A 12,602-nucleotide genomic window follows, 5' to 3' on the forward strand; every position below is an offset into this window, starting at 1 on the left:
CTTCTGTTGGAGAGATCCCTGGCGAACGGGGAGCCTGGTCCTGTTCCTGAAGACCCTTCTGAGTGGTGAGAGGGATCTTGGCCCGCGGTGGGAGCCAGGAAACGGAGTGGGGGCATTTAGTCAGCGAGGCCCCTGGCCAGCAGGGAAACCTGATCCTGTTTTAGAAGACCCATTAGATAGCATTGGTAGGAGGAGATGGGCAGGCGCCAAGGCAAGAATTCACCCAACAATCTGAAAACCAACATGACAACACCAGAACCCAATGATCTTACAACAGAAGGACTTGAACACCCTAACACAGAAGAAGTGGAAAAAATTGACTTTATGAAAGCAATAGAGTCCCTTAAACAACATGTAAAAAAATGCCCTTATAGAAATGGATGAGAAGTATAACAAAAAGTTTGAAGAAATGAGTAAATACATAAATGATACCCTGGGAAACCAAGAAAAAGCGATCAAACAGGTAATGGAAACAGTTCAAGAATTGAAAACTGAAATGGAAGCAAGGAAGAAAACACAAACTGAGGACCAGCTGGATATGGAAAATCTAGGTCAACGAGCAGAGACTACAGAAACAAGCATAATCAATAGAATGCAAGAGATAGAACAAAGAATCTCAGATTCTGAGGACACCATAGAGAAAATAAACGCACTGATCAAAGAAAACAGCAAAGCCAACAAAATCTCATCACAAAACATTCAGGAAATATGGGACACATAAAAAACCATCCCCTTGCCATATAATAAAATACTCAGTGTTGCCCCAGAGAAGAGGCCCAACATGGAAGACATTCGGTGCCACATCCACGGCTGTCCCGCCTGTGTGACAAAATGCCTCTCAGGTGGTGGTCATCTCAAAATGAGGGGCTCGTGCTTCCCGGAGCTTGGCCCCCGGCGGTTCCCTGGCAGTCTGCTCGAGTTGAGGTGCCTGATCAGCCTCAATGATCTCGTTCACTTTGTTCCTGGCGATGGTTTCTTGCATTGACTCTGCTTCTGTTCTATTTTTCTCTTGACAAAAACTTTATCTGTTCAAGGAACCAGGAAGCATTTCCAACAGCTCCTTGAATACGGAGGAACTGATGCGTCAGTTCCCTCCTTTGATTCAAGCCATTAATGTTATGATTAAGACTCCAGCTCGCTCTCTAGGGGAATTTATAGATACCCTAGAACAGAAAGAGCCCATGATAGGAGATTTGGTAGAATATGGGTAAATTATGAAGGAAAATGTATGGAATGGCATGAGTTACCATTTATGGAGAGGCTAGCCAGAATGAGAAACCCCTGGTGCATTTTAGATAGGAAAGAAAGGCAGGCTATTCTGGATAACATGTAGTCAGTCATTCAATATTGGAACAAACCCTGGGGGTGGAATCCTGAAGAATGGTGTTTGGGTTACCTTGGTTACCTTGAGGGCAGATATGATTGAGGGCCATGAGGAAGCACAGTTAAAGAATGGTGTTTGGGCTACCTTGGTTACCTTGAGGGCAGATATGATTTAGGGCCATGAGAAAGCACAGGTAGTTAGCGGTGTGAGACGAATTTCAAAGAAAAGCTCTGCCCACCTGGCCCTGACCACAAGACTTGCTGAGAATAATTAATTGTTTGTAATCATTTTTCTATGGAAACTTTTATGTCTGCCAACTTCCTTCTGTAATCTCTTAAAAGTGATGCTTGAATTTTAGTAAAGTTGCAGCAGATTCAAATCTCATTAGAGTTGTGTCTGTCTGTCATTCGCCGAATCCTGGGTTCTCCTAAGCCTTCACCCGTTCTCCCTCGGTCTTCGATCTCCAAGAGAGTCAGTCCGCGGCAGGTGGCGCCCGAACAGGGACTTGAAGGATAGGTAATCTTTTCCCTCCTTTCTTTTCTTTACAGGACCTAGGATCGGATCTTACCAGGGAGCTGCAGTCCCGCCGGTAAAGGCTGACCGGTTAAGTGTAAGTAATCTCAGTAACCATGGGGCAACATATGACTAAGAATGGTAAAATGTTTCTATCTATTCAGGATTGTAGAAAAGCATGTATGGATGCCTCACCAGCAGTAGTCCAGGGTATGGCCTATGCTGCAGCCATGAAAGGACAGAAATTCAGCGCCTATGTAAAAAAGACATTTGGAGGAGGTAATGGAAAAGGCCCCTCCCAAGGAATCTCATGTTATAATTGTGGGAAAACAGGTCATCTGCAAAAGGATTGCAGAAAACTCAAGGGCTGTGATAGAAAGGGCCCTCCAGGCTTATGCCCCCGGTGTAAAAAAGGAAAACACTGGAAGAATGAGTGTAAATCCAAATTTCATAAGGATGGATCTCCTCTTGATAAGGAGGATAAAGAGGATGAGAAAGAAGAGTCAAAAAACTAGGTAAGGGGCTCTCTCCTGGCCCCGAACAAAAAGGAGAGCATGAGAAAGAGTCCACAGTGAGAGAAATTAACTTCTCTCTAGAGTTGACTTCTTCTTTGAATCCATCAGCTCCACAATTCACTATTCATCAACTCCCTAGAGCAACCCCAGGGAGTGCCAGACTGGATCTGGCTAGTGCCAAGGACATGATCTTATCAAAATGGGACGTGATTTCCTTGATCCCTACATTTGTGAAGGGCCAATTGCTGCCTCAGACAGTAGGCCTCATAATTGGAAGAAGTTCCAATTATCAGAAGAACTTTGAAGTTCTTCCTGAAATCATTGATGCAGATACAGAAAATGACATTAAGATTATGGTAAGGCCATTGTCAGAAACTATTCAGATACATAAAGGGCAGAGAATAGCTCAGCTTCTTCTCTTACCCTACATTAAGCTCCCAAATCCTGTCTTGAAGCCAGAGAGAGGAGCAGGACAGTTTGGGTCAACAGAAGCAGCAGCTTGGATACAACACTTAGATGAGAGACCATTTAAAGTAATTAAGTTGAATGGAAGAAAATTCAGGGGCCTCCTGGATACAGGAGCTGACAGGACATGCATATCAGCTTCAGATTGGCCTACACACTGGCCTGTGCAAAAAACTGGCTCCTCATTGATGGGATTGGGAACAGCACCTGGGGTCATGCAGAGTTCCACTCCCCTTAAATGGGAATTAGAAGGGAAAGAAGGGTTGATACAACCCTATGTTTTACCCTCTCTCCCCTTTTCTTTATGGGGAAGAGATATGATGGGAGACTTAAATTTAAAATTAGTCACTTCGAATCACCTCAGTGATCAGCATTTTTCATAGGGGCCACTGTCAATGAACTATATGCAGATAAAATCACGTGGAAGACCACTGAGCCTGTATGGATAAATCAGTGGCCCCTTACACAAGAAAAAATACAGGCTTTAGAACAATTAGTGCAAGAGCAATTAAACAAGGGACATATTGAAGAATCAAATAGTCCCTGAAATACTCCTGTATTTGTAATCAAGAAAAAATCAGGAAAATGGAGGTTATTACAGGACCTCAGAGCAGTAAATGCAGTCATGGAAGATATGGGAGCCTTACAGCCAGGTCTCCCTTCCCCTGTAGCAGTGCCTGAAGGATGGTCATTGATTATAATTGATCTACAAGATTGTTTTTTTAATATAAAATTAGATCCCTCAGATTGCCAATATTTTGCTTTTAGTGTTCCTTCAGCTAATTTTCAAAGAAGACATTGCCACAGGGAATGAAAAATAGTCCTACATTATGCCAAAAATTTGTTGATCAAGCATTAGTAGGAGTAAGTTACAGTTTTTACCGATGGCTCTTCCTCTGGAAGAGCTGTGGTTTTTGTAGAAGGACAGAAGCCACTAGTGGAGGAAGGAGAACGGACTTCTGCTCAGCAAGCAGAAATTAAAGCTGTTATTTTAGCCTTTAAAACTTTCCCTCAAAAAGTCAATTTATATTCGGACTCGAAATATGTTATTAATCTTTTTCCAGCTATAGAAACTGCTTTACTTTCTGGAAATTCTACCATTCTTCCATTGCTAAAAAGGTTACAAACTCTTATTCATCAAAGGTCTGAAAAATTCTTTATTGGTCATATAAGAGGACATACCAGCCTGCCAGGACCTTTGGCTCATGGTAATGCTATGGCAGATTTATGGACAAGAATACCAACCTGCCAGGACCTTTGGCTCATGGTAATGCTATGGCAGATTTATGGACAAGAACAGTTGTCTCCACAGTAGTGGAGGCAGAAAAAAGTCATGCCTTACATCATCAAAACGCCCTGGCTTTGAAAAGAATGTTTAACATCACAAGAGAACAAGCAAGGCAGATTGTTAAGAATTGTTCTAATTGTCCTCAAACCCATCATCCCTTAAAATTAGGGGTTAATCCCAGGGGGCTTAAAACCAATGTTCTCTGGCAAATGGATGTTACTCACATTCCATCTTTTGGGAAGTTAAGCTATGTACATGTCACTATAGATACTTTCTCACATCTGGTATTTGCCTCAGCAAGAACAGGAGAAGTGGTAAAAGATGTGGTACAGCACATGTCCCAATCTTTCGCTATAATGGGCAAGCCTTTTCAGTTAAAAACTGATAATGGCCCTGCATATACTTCTAAAGCATTTGAAACATTTTGCCTTCAATGGAAAATAAGTCACTCTACTGGGATTCCTTATAATCCTCAAGGACAGGCTATAATTGAAAGAGCCCATCAAACACTAAAAAATCAGATAGAACGGTTACAATCTGCTAATACATATTTCACTCCTCATCATTTACTTTCACATGCTCTATTTGTTATTAATCACCTCAACACCAATGAACAAGGAAAAACTCCTGCTATGGTTCATTGGACAGCTAAAATCAACTCAAGTCTCCCCCAAGTTTTATGGAAGGATCTTTTGTCTGGTACATGGAAAGGACCAGATGTGCTCATAACTTTGGGGCGAGGGTATGCTTGTGTGTTCCCACAGGATGCGAACTCCCCCATCTGGATCCCGGACAGACTGGTGCGACCAGCGCCGCTGGAAACGAAAAAGACTCAGAAGGAGACAACAGCAGCAGCTGCTCCGACAAGTGATTTGCGGTTTGCAGAAACTGAAACTAAGGGAGAAACCAAAAGACCGGCTCACTTGGACGATGATTCACACTTTAGTGAAAAAGGCCAAAATTCTCCTTGAGAATCAGAAACAGCCTTTGACTCCTTGCATGTATTTTGTTGCTTTTCTTGCCCTTATTTCAGCTCCCCCTTCTGTAGAAGGCATGGCATTTTGGGCTTATGTTCCCCAACCCCCCTTGTTACAGCCTGTGGGCTTGCTGGATAGGGAACCAATAAGGATTTTGACTAATGATACTAGGCGGCTGGGTGGTTCCCAAGACTCTGATGTCAGGCCTAAGATTTCCTCTTATGTATCCTATGAGGGGAGAGCAGATTCACTTCCAATTTGCCTGACACTGCAAGGGGAAGTGCTGGATGGATGCTTACCAGTCAGTTATCGGACCTTTTTAGCTGACGCTCCTGACCATGCAGAGCCTGATAAGAGATGGATATGGGAGATACAGATACAGACTTTAGGTTTTGCTAATTATAATGAAACTTTTCAAAAGGATATGAATATGCCCATCTCCTCTTGTATTCACAAATATGGTCATAAAGATCAATTTTGGGATTCCTCATTAACTAGATCTCCTACGTGGTTAACTTGCGGCTTTCCTAATGCTGCCATCAAATATAACCCAAAAGGAACCTCCTTAGAAGTTTGGGATTATTCAGCCTCTTCTGGGGATGGAAATTATGAAGAATATATTAAAAGCCATAGTAACAGATTTCATGGATATGAACCAAAAGATCTTTTAGGAGAAAAGATCAGGCATTGGTTTTCTCCTGGTTTTGTAGAACCAATTTGGGTAGCAAAGGCTCCGGATAGTAATGTTACTATGATTCATAATGATTTGTTTAGACTTGTTGCTGCCACAAATATGTTTTTAGAAAAGAGACCCGGCACCTCTAAAACTTTTCCTTATGAAATTAGGGCTTGTATTTCATATCCTAATGCTTTGCTTTTAGGACAACAAATTCATGTTAAGATCTCTCAAACAGACAAATCTTATCATATAAACTGTTATTCTTGTAAACTAACTAATTGTATTACCTCTGCTAAACCTAAAAATTTAAATGTCATGCTTATTGTTAAAAGACCTCCTTTTGTAATGTTACCTGTAGATTTGGGAGATGAACCATGGTACGATAACTCTGCATTAAGAGTATTAACTTCTTTAAATGATCTGATTCGGACAAAGAGATTTGCTGATGCTCTTATCTTAGGAATTACAGCTTTGATTTCTATTTTAACTACCTTTGCAGTAGCTACTACTGCACTAGTTCAGGAAATTCATACTGCTCATTATGTGAATGTTTTAAATAAAAATATTACTTTTGCTTTAATGGAACAAGCAAGTATAGACACAAAATTAGAAGCAAAAATTAATGTGTTAGAAGAAGTAGTGCTGGCTTTGGGACAAGATGTAGCTAATCTTAAGACTTTACAGGAAACTAAATGCCATAATGGTTTTCAGTCAATTTGTGTTACTCCATTACCTTATAATACTTCTTTACCTTGGGATAAAATAAAAGCTCATCTTCAGAGGGTATGGAAAGATAGTGACATTACTCATGATTTGGGTGCCTTGCAGAAAGATATTTCAGCTATGAGTCAGGCTCATTTACAGATAGGAACTCTCGAATCATTGGCTAAAGAATTAGAATTGAACATGAGAGCCTTAAATCCTTTGGACTGGATCCACTATATTATTCTCATGACTGTCCTTGGTCTTTTACTAGTTCTTGTTGTTATCTTATTTCCTTGTCTTTTAAAATGTCTTTTCAGATCTGTTTCTACCATCAGGCAGGAAGTGTTCGAGTTTCATTTAAAAAATAAAAAACGGGGAACTGCCACATCCACGGCTGTCCCGCCTGTGTGACAAAATGCCTCTCAGGTGGTGGTCATCTCAAAATGAGGGGCTCGTGCTTCCCGGAGCTTGGCCCCCGGCGGTTCCCTGGCAGTCTGCTCGAGTTGAGGTGCCTGATCAGCCTCAATGATCTCGTTCACTTTGTTCCTGGCGATGGTTTCTTGCATTGACTCTGCTTCTGTTCTATTTTTCTCTTGACAAAAACTTAATCTGTTCAAGGAACCAGGAAGCATTTCCAACAGCTCCTTGAATACGGAGGAACTGATGCGTCAGTTCCCTCCTTTGATTCAAGCCATTAATGTTATGATTAAGACTCCAGCTCGCTCTCTAGGGGAATTTATAGATACCCTAGAACAGAAAGAGCCCATGATAGGAGATTTGGTAGAATATGGGTAAATTATGAAGGAAAATGTATGGAATGGCATGAGTTACCATTTATGGAGAGGCTAGCCAGAATGAGAAACCCCTGGTGCATTTTAGATAGGAAAGAAAGGCAGGCTATTCTGGATAACATGAAGTCAGTCATTCAATATTGGAATAAACCCTGGGGGTGGAATCCTGAAGAATGGTGTTTGGGTTACCTTGGTTACCTTGAGGGCAGATATGATTGAGGGCCATGAGGAAGCACAGTTAAAGAATGGTGTTTGGGCTACCTTGGTTACCTTGAGGGCAGATATGATTTAGGGCCATGAGAAAGCACAGGTAGTTAGCGGTGTGAGACGAATTTCAAAGAAAAGCTCTGCCCACCTGGCCCTGACCACAAGACTTGCTGAGAATAATTAATTGTTTGTAATCATTTTTCTATGGAAACTTTTATGTCTGCCAACTTCCTTCTGTAATCTCTTAAAAGTGATGCTTGAATTTTAGTAAAGTTGCAGCAGATTCAAATCTCATTAGAGTTGTGTCTGTCTGTCATTCGCCGAATCCTGGGTTCTCCTAAGCCTTCACCCCTGTTCTCCCTCGGTCTTCGATCTCCAAGAGAGTCAGTCCGCGGCAATTCGGGAACATCCATGGGTCAAGAACCCTCAGGAAAACATCCCTAGTAGGCCCTACCCAGATCCTGTAATTGTACAAGAACCCGTCTTATGTATGCGTTTGGTATCAAAAAGATCACTCACCCATTATATGTGAGAAAATATGAGATAACGGGAACATGGCTATTATGAGAAAGGGAACACGGGGTGTTTGATTCTACGACCTCAGTCAAGCCCGTAAACCCTAGGATTTCACCTCCACCACCTCTGGTATATCCTTGTGCTCATCACCTGAGAAGAGGAGCCAGTGAGCCCTCCCACCTTTGTCCTTTTCCACACAGAGTCTTCAGAAGGGGACACGCCTAATGTCCAGACAATATCAGGGCAGAGGATGACCAGAAGGGCCCCCATGCCTCTATGGTGTCCTGAGAAGGGGAGCCACACTTCGAGCCATGCCCCACTGACTGAGGCTGCATCTGCCCCGTGTGTCTGCCTCAGCACGTTGGAAGAGGAAATTCCCCTGCCACCCACTCCTGACTTTGACGTCTTCTGCTAGCCTGTCAAGACTGTGCTGCTTCCCAGGGGCGCCAAATGCACAGACCCATTATCTTCAACACCAGAGTAGCACCGCTGAGAGAGGCAGGAGGAGGAGCCCAGTAAGGGATCCCTGAGTCCGTGAATGGGTACCTCTGGGATCCCTCCGGTTAGACCTCTTTATTCCTCTCTATACTTTGAACATCGGGGTACGTATGGGGGGGTTATGAACTCTCCCCCCCGAGCATTCCCACACGAATTCAGAAGGACCTCCTCCTACACCATACTCTGGGTTGAGACCTCCAATCAGTAAGTAGCTTTATCGCCACAGTGGTTGCCCAAGAAGCCATGAGGTGAACAGGCACAAAAACAGCCTAGGCCCCTCTACCCAACAATCACTGCTGCCCAGAGAGGATGGAAACCCCATCCCAGGGGGCTGCCTCTTATTTTCCAACCTTTCACACTTCTGGAAAGGAGGGCAGTGAACAACAGGGCTCATGGACGTCTGTTCAAAGTATGACGACCTACCCAGCCAATTCCACGGGGTGCGCCCCGTCAGCAAGGGTGGATTTGGCACTGTTTTTATTGGCGGTGCACCGATGCATTCAAATGCTCGTGGCTATAAAATGATGGAGAAGAAACATCTCCGTCTCCTCGAAATTGAGGTCCTCAGAAAACTTTCCCACCCATCTCATTCGGTTCTCTGAGATTTTAAATGGAAAATTTAAATTTCTTGTACAGGAGTATGCGCAGGGAGGTACTTGAAAGAACACATAATCACAAAAGGCAGGCTTCGTGAAGAAAAGAGCGACATTTCAACAGCTAGCGTCAGCCTGAAAGTGCTGCCATGGGTGTCACACTGTTCATCGAGACCTGACGCCCCAAGACATCCTGCTAGACGCAGAGGGCAACGTGAAGCTGGGAGACTTTGTCCTCGCTGCCAGGTGTGGAGCTGGCACTGAGACTGAAGAACGAGTATCCTGTATATAAAGGCTGTAGGCTGGGCTACATTTCTGTCCCAACAGACCAGGGAGCCGATTTCGGTGACCCGTGAGACTCCTTGGTAATATCTCCATTCTAATTGTTGGTTTCAGGCTTTGGCACAACCGTTTCAGGACAGGCAGCCGGTAACAACAGGCCTCATGGCCAATTTCCCCAGGAATAAGGACCCAGATAGGCAATTTAATGATGTGTTGCGTGTGCACCATCGGCCAGGGCGGACTTGGCACCGTGGCACTGGCCTCCCATCGTGGAGTTTACACGCTAGCGGCAATAAGAGCAGTGGAAGGTGACAAAGGGACATCGTCATCTAGTCATGACTTAAGTGGCAGCCCTAAGGAATGGTTAAGGACCCACACATCATTCGCCTCTCCCAGATTTTAAATACCCAAAGTTACACTTTCAAAGGGATGGAGTATGCGCCAGAAGGACATCTGAGAAAGCAGATAACTGGAAGAGGGCAGACTGCCTGAGTGAGGAAAAGGCGCGGAAGTGTTCTGGCAGCTAGTGTCAGCCATAAAAAGCTGCCATTACCATGGATGGTACTGTCCACCGAGACCAGAAGCCCGAGAGCATCCTGCTCGATGCAAGAGGGCAACGTAAAGCTGGGAGACTCTGGCCTAGCTACCAAGTGAGGAGCAGGCACTGTGCTGCAAGAGCGCTGTGGGACTGAGATCTCCAATGCTCCAGAACTGGTTCTGAGGAAAGGGTATGATGGGAGGAAAGCAGATACCTGGAGTCTCGGTATAGTGCTCTATTTTATCCACCACGGGGCACCACCCCTTCAGTGGAAGGATCCTGGAAGAGACTTGAGAGTAATATAAAAAAAGGAAGCTATGACACCCCAGCTTACATTTCCAAACACCACTTCGTGATCTTATATTTAAAATACTCAGTGTTGCCACAGAGAGAAGGGCCAACATGGAAGACATTCGGGAACATCCATGGGTCAAGAACCCTCAGGAAAACATCCCTAGTAAGCCCTACCCAGATCCTGTAATTGTACAAGAACCCGTCTTATGTATGGGTTTGGTATCAAAAAGATCACTCACCCATTATATGTGAGAAAATATGAGATAACGGGAACATGGCTATTATGAGAAAGGGAACACGAGGTGTTTGATCCTACGACCTCAGTCAAGCCCATAAACCCTAGGATTTCACCTCCACCACCTCTGGTATAGCCTTGTGCTCATCACCTGAGAAGAGGAGCCAGTAAGCCCGCCCACCTTTGTCCTTTTCCACACCGAGTCTTCAGAAGCGGACATGCCTGATGTCCTGACAATATCAGGGCAGAACATTACCGGAAGGGCCCCCACACCTCTACGGTGTTCCCGTAAGGGGAGCCGCACTTCGAGCCATGCCCCACTGACTGAGGCTGCATCTGCCCCGTGTGTCTGCCGCAGCACGTTGGAAGAGGAAATTCCCCTGCCACCCACTCCTGACTCTGATGCTGGGATAGCGTCTTCTGCTCAGAATACTTGGTGCTGCTGGAGACTGAGAAGGACAATAGGGGCCGGCCTGTCAAGACTGTGCTGCTTCCCATGGGCGCCAAATGTACAACCCTGGTGTGTGTTTGTTCAACAACAGAGTGGCCCCACTGAGAGAGGCAGGAGGAGGGGCCCAGTAAGGGATCCCTCACTCCATGACTGGGGATCTTTCGGATCCCTCCCATTTGACCTCTTTGTTCCTCTCTATTCTTTGAGCATCGGGGTATGTGGGGGGGGGGGAGTATGGAGGGGGGGTTATGAACTCTTCCCTCCTGAACATTCCCATATCATTCTCAGTTTTCAGAGCCAAGCCTGCAGACCCTGGTCCTGCACCTTTACTCAGTCTGGTACCTCCTTTCTACTTCAGGACCTCACTTAAAGCAAAGAGTCTCTGAGTGACCCCACTCTGGCCTTTTCCAGAACCAGCGTTCACAACAGCACACGCCTATTATGCAACCAGGGCAGATGACCACAAGTACCTCCACGCTTCTGTGCAAGTTCCAGAAGAAGAGCCCCACTTATAGCTATGCCCCCTGAGCAAGGTCAGCTTTGGATAGTCAAGGGCAGCTGCAGCCCATGATGCCAGTTCCAGCTTTAGTTTCAGCTTAGAAAAGCTCATTTCAGGAGTTCCCTGAGGAGATAGATATTGTGCCATGCTGGCCATTGCTGTAGTTCCTGGGCATCCAAGCTCGGTACATCTATTAGTGCACCTCCCCTCACAAACGTCCTTCCTAAAGCAGAAATGACATGAGATTCTCACTGAAAAGGCCACTGAAGCATCATACTTGCTTAGAGTGCCCGAGGAAATGTCACAGGGGAGGGAGGTATCTCCTTAGGTTTCATTCTCTTTTGTTGTCCAAGGAAGGAGACTCATCAGGTTGACCCCAGCTCCCCCATGATATCAGGGTGAGACTTCACCAGGCCCTGTCTGCCCAGGACCACATTGACCATCTAGCTTCATGGCCTGCATCCTCTGAATGAACAGCCTGAAAAATCAATTTAAAGTGCTATGCATGACTGGCCAAATTGCATTTGGCTGTTTCAGTCTGCGTTATCACCTAAGAGGCAACCCGGTGGCCAGAAAAGTTGTCGGACACATAAATACAAAGCACGGAGAAGGATCTGTGCTACATCTTCATCAGAAACGCCCATTCTCCAAAGCTCACAGCATCTGAAGCAATCCTGCCTTCTCCACATTACGGTGGCATCGATTTTCACTTAGTAACTGAACGAGGTAGAGAGGATCCTGACGACTGCAGGAAGAAGAGGCACGAACCAAACTGAACAGATCATTACAGCGATCAGATACTGCCTCAGATCAAAGCTGAAACCACCCACTTGGATAGAGACTACAATTTCAAGGCCACTGACATTGGTCTCAATTCTAAGAGTAGATATGGATGCTAGAACTGACCCTTCACTGCTCCCATATTCTAAGAAGAGGATGCAGTAAGAATGATGGGTGGAGTTCTGGCAGGATCCTCTCTGAGTTTTGAGCAATGGGTACCTGTGCTGCATAAAACTGTCCCCTTGTTTTCATTTACTTCTATTTTCCCAGGAAGGAATTCCTCCCAGTACTCCCCTGGTAGAGCCCAGCTCCCCCGTGTTCAGCTGTGCCTACCCTTTGCATGAGATGCAGCAACTCTCAGAAGCAATGCCCTTGTCACCTGGGCAGCACCTTGATTTAATCTGCTTCCAACTTTGAAGGCTCCCCAGAAGGAGGGCTGCAGAATGAAGGCA

General features: G+C 45.0%; 1 protein-coding gene across 1 annotated transcript; it reads left to right on the top strand.

Moving 5' to 3' along the window:
- Positions 1-1,784: 1,784 nt before the first annotated feature.
- Positions 1,785-7,068, top strand: LOC130866965 (endogenous retrovirus group K member 13-1 Env polyprotein). The gene is made up of 2 exons (XM_057758642.1): positions 1,785-1,840; positions 4,870-7,068. Exon 2 carries the CDS (start codon positions 4,871-4,873, stop codon positions 6,875-6,877), a length of 2,007 nt encoding a protein of 668 aa, XP_057614625.1. The 5' UTR covers positions 1,785-1,840; position 4,870; the 3' UTR covers positions 6,878-7,068.
- Positions 7,069-12,602: the final 5,534 nt, after the last annotated feature.

Source organism: Chionomys nivalis, chromosome 26 (genome assembly GCF_950005125.1).
Source record: "Chionomys nivalis chromosome 26, mChiNiv1.1, whole genome shotgun sequence".
Taxonomy (NCBI): domain Eukaryota; kingdom Metazoa; phylum Chordata; class Mammalia; order Rodentia; family Cricetidae; genus Chionomys; species Chionomys nivalis.

What these genes read in the sequence shown, in the direction of transcription:
- LOC130866965 (XM_057758642.1), top strand. Translation starts at nt 4,871, where the DNA reads ATGCGAACTCCCCCATCTGGATCCCGGACAGACTGGTGCGACCAGCGC.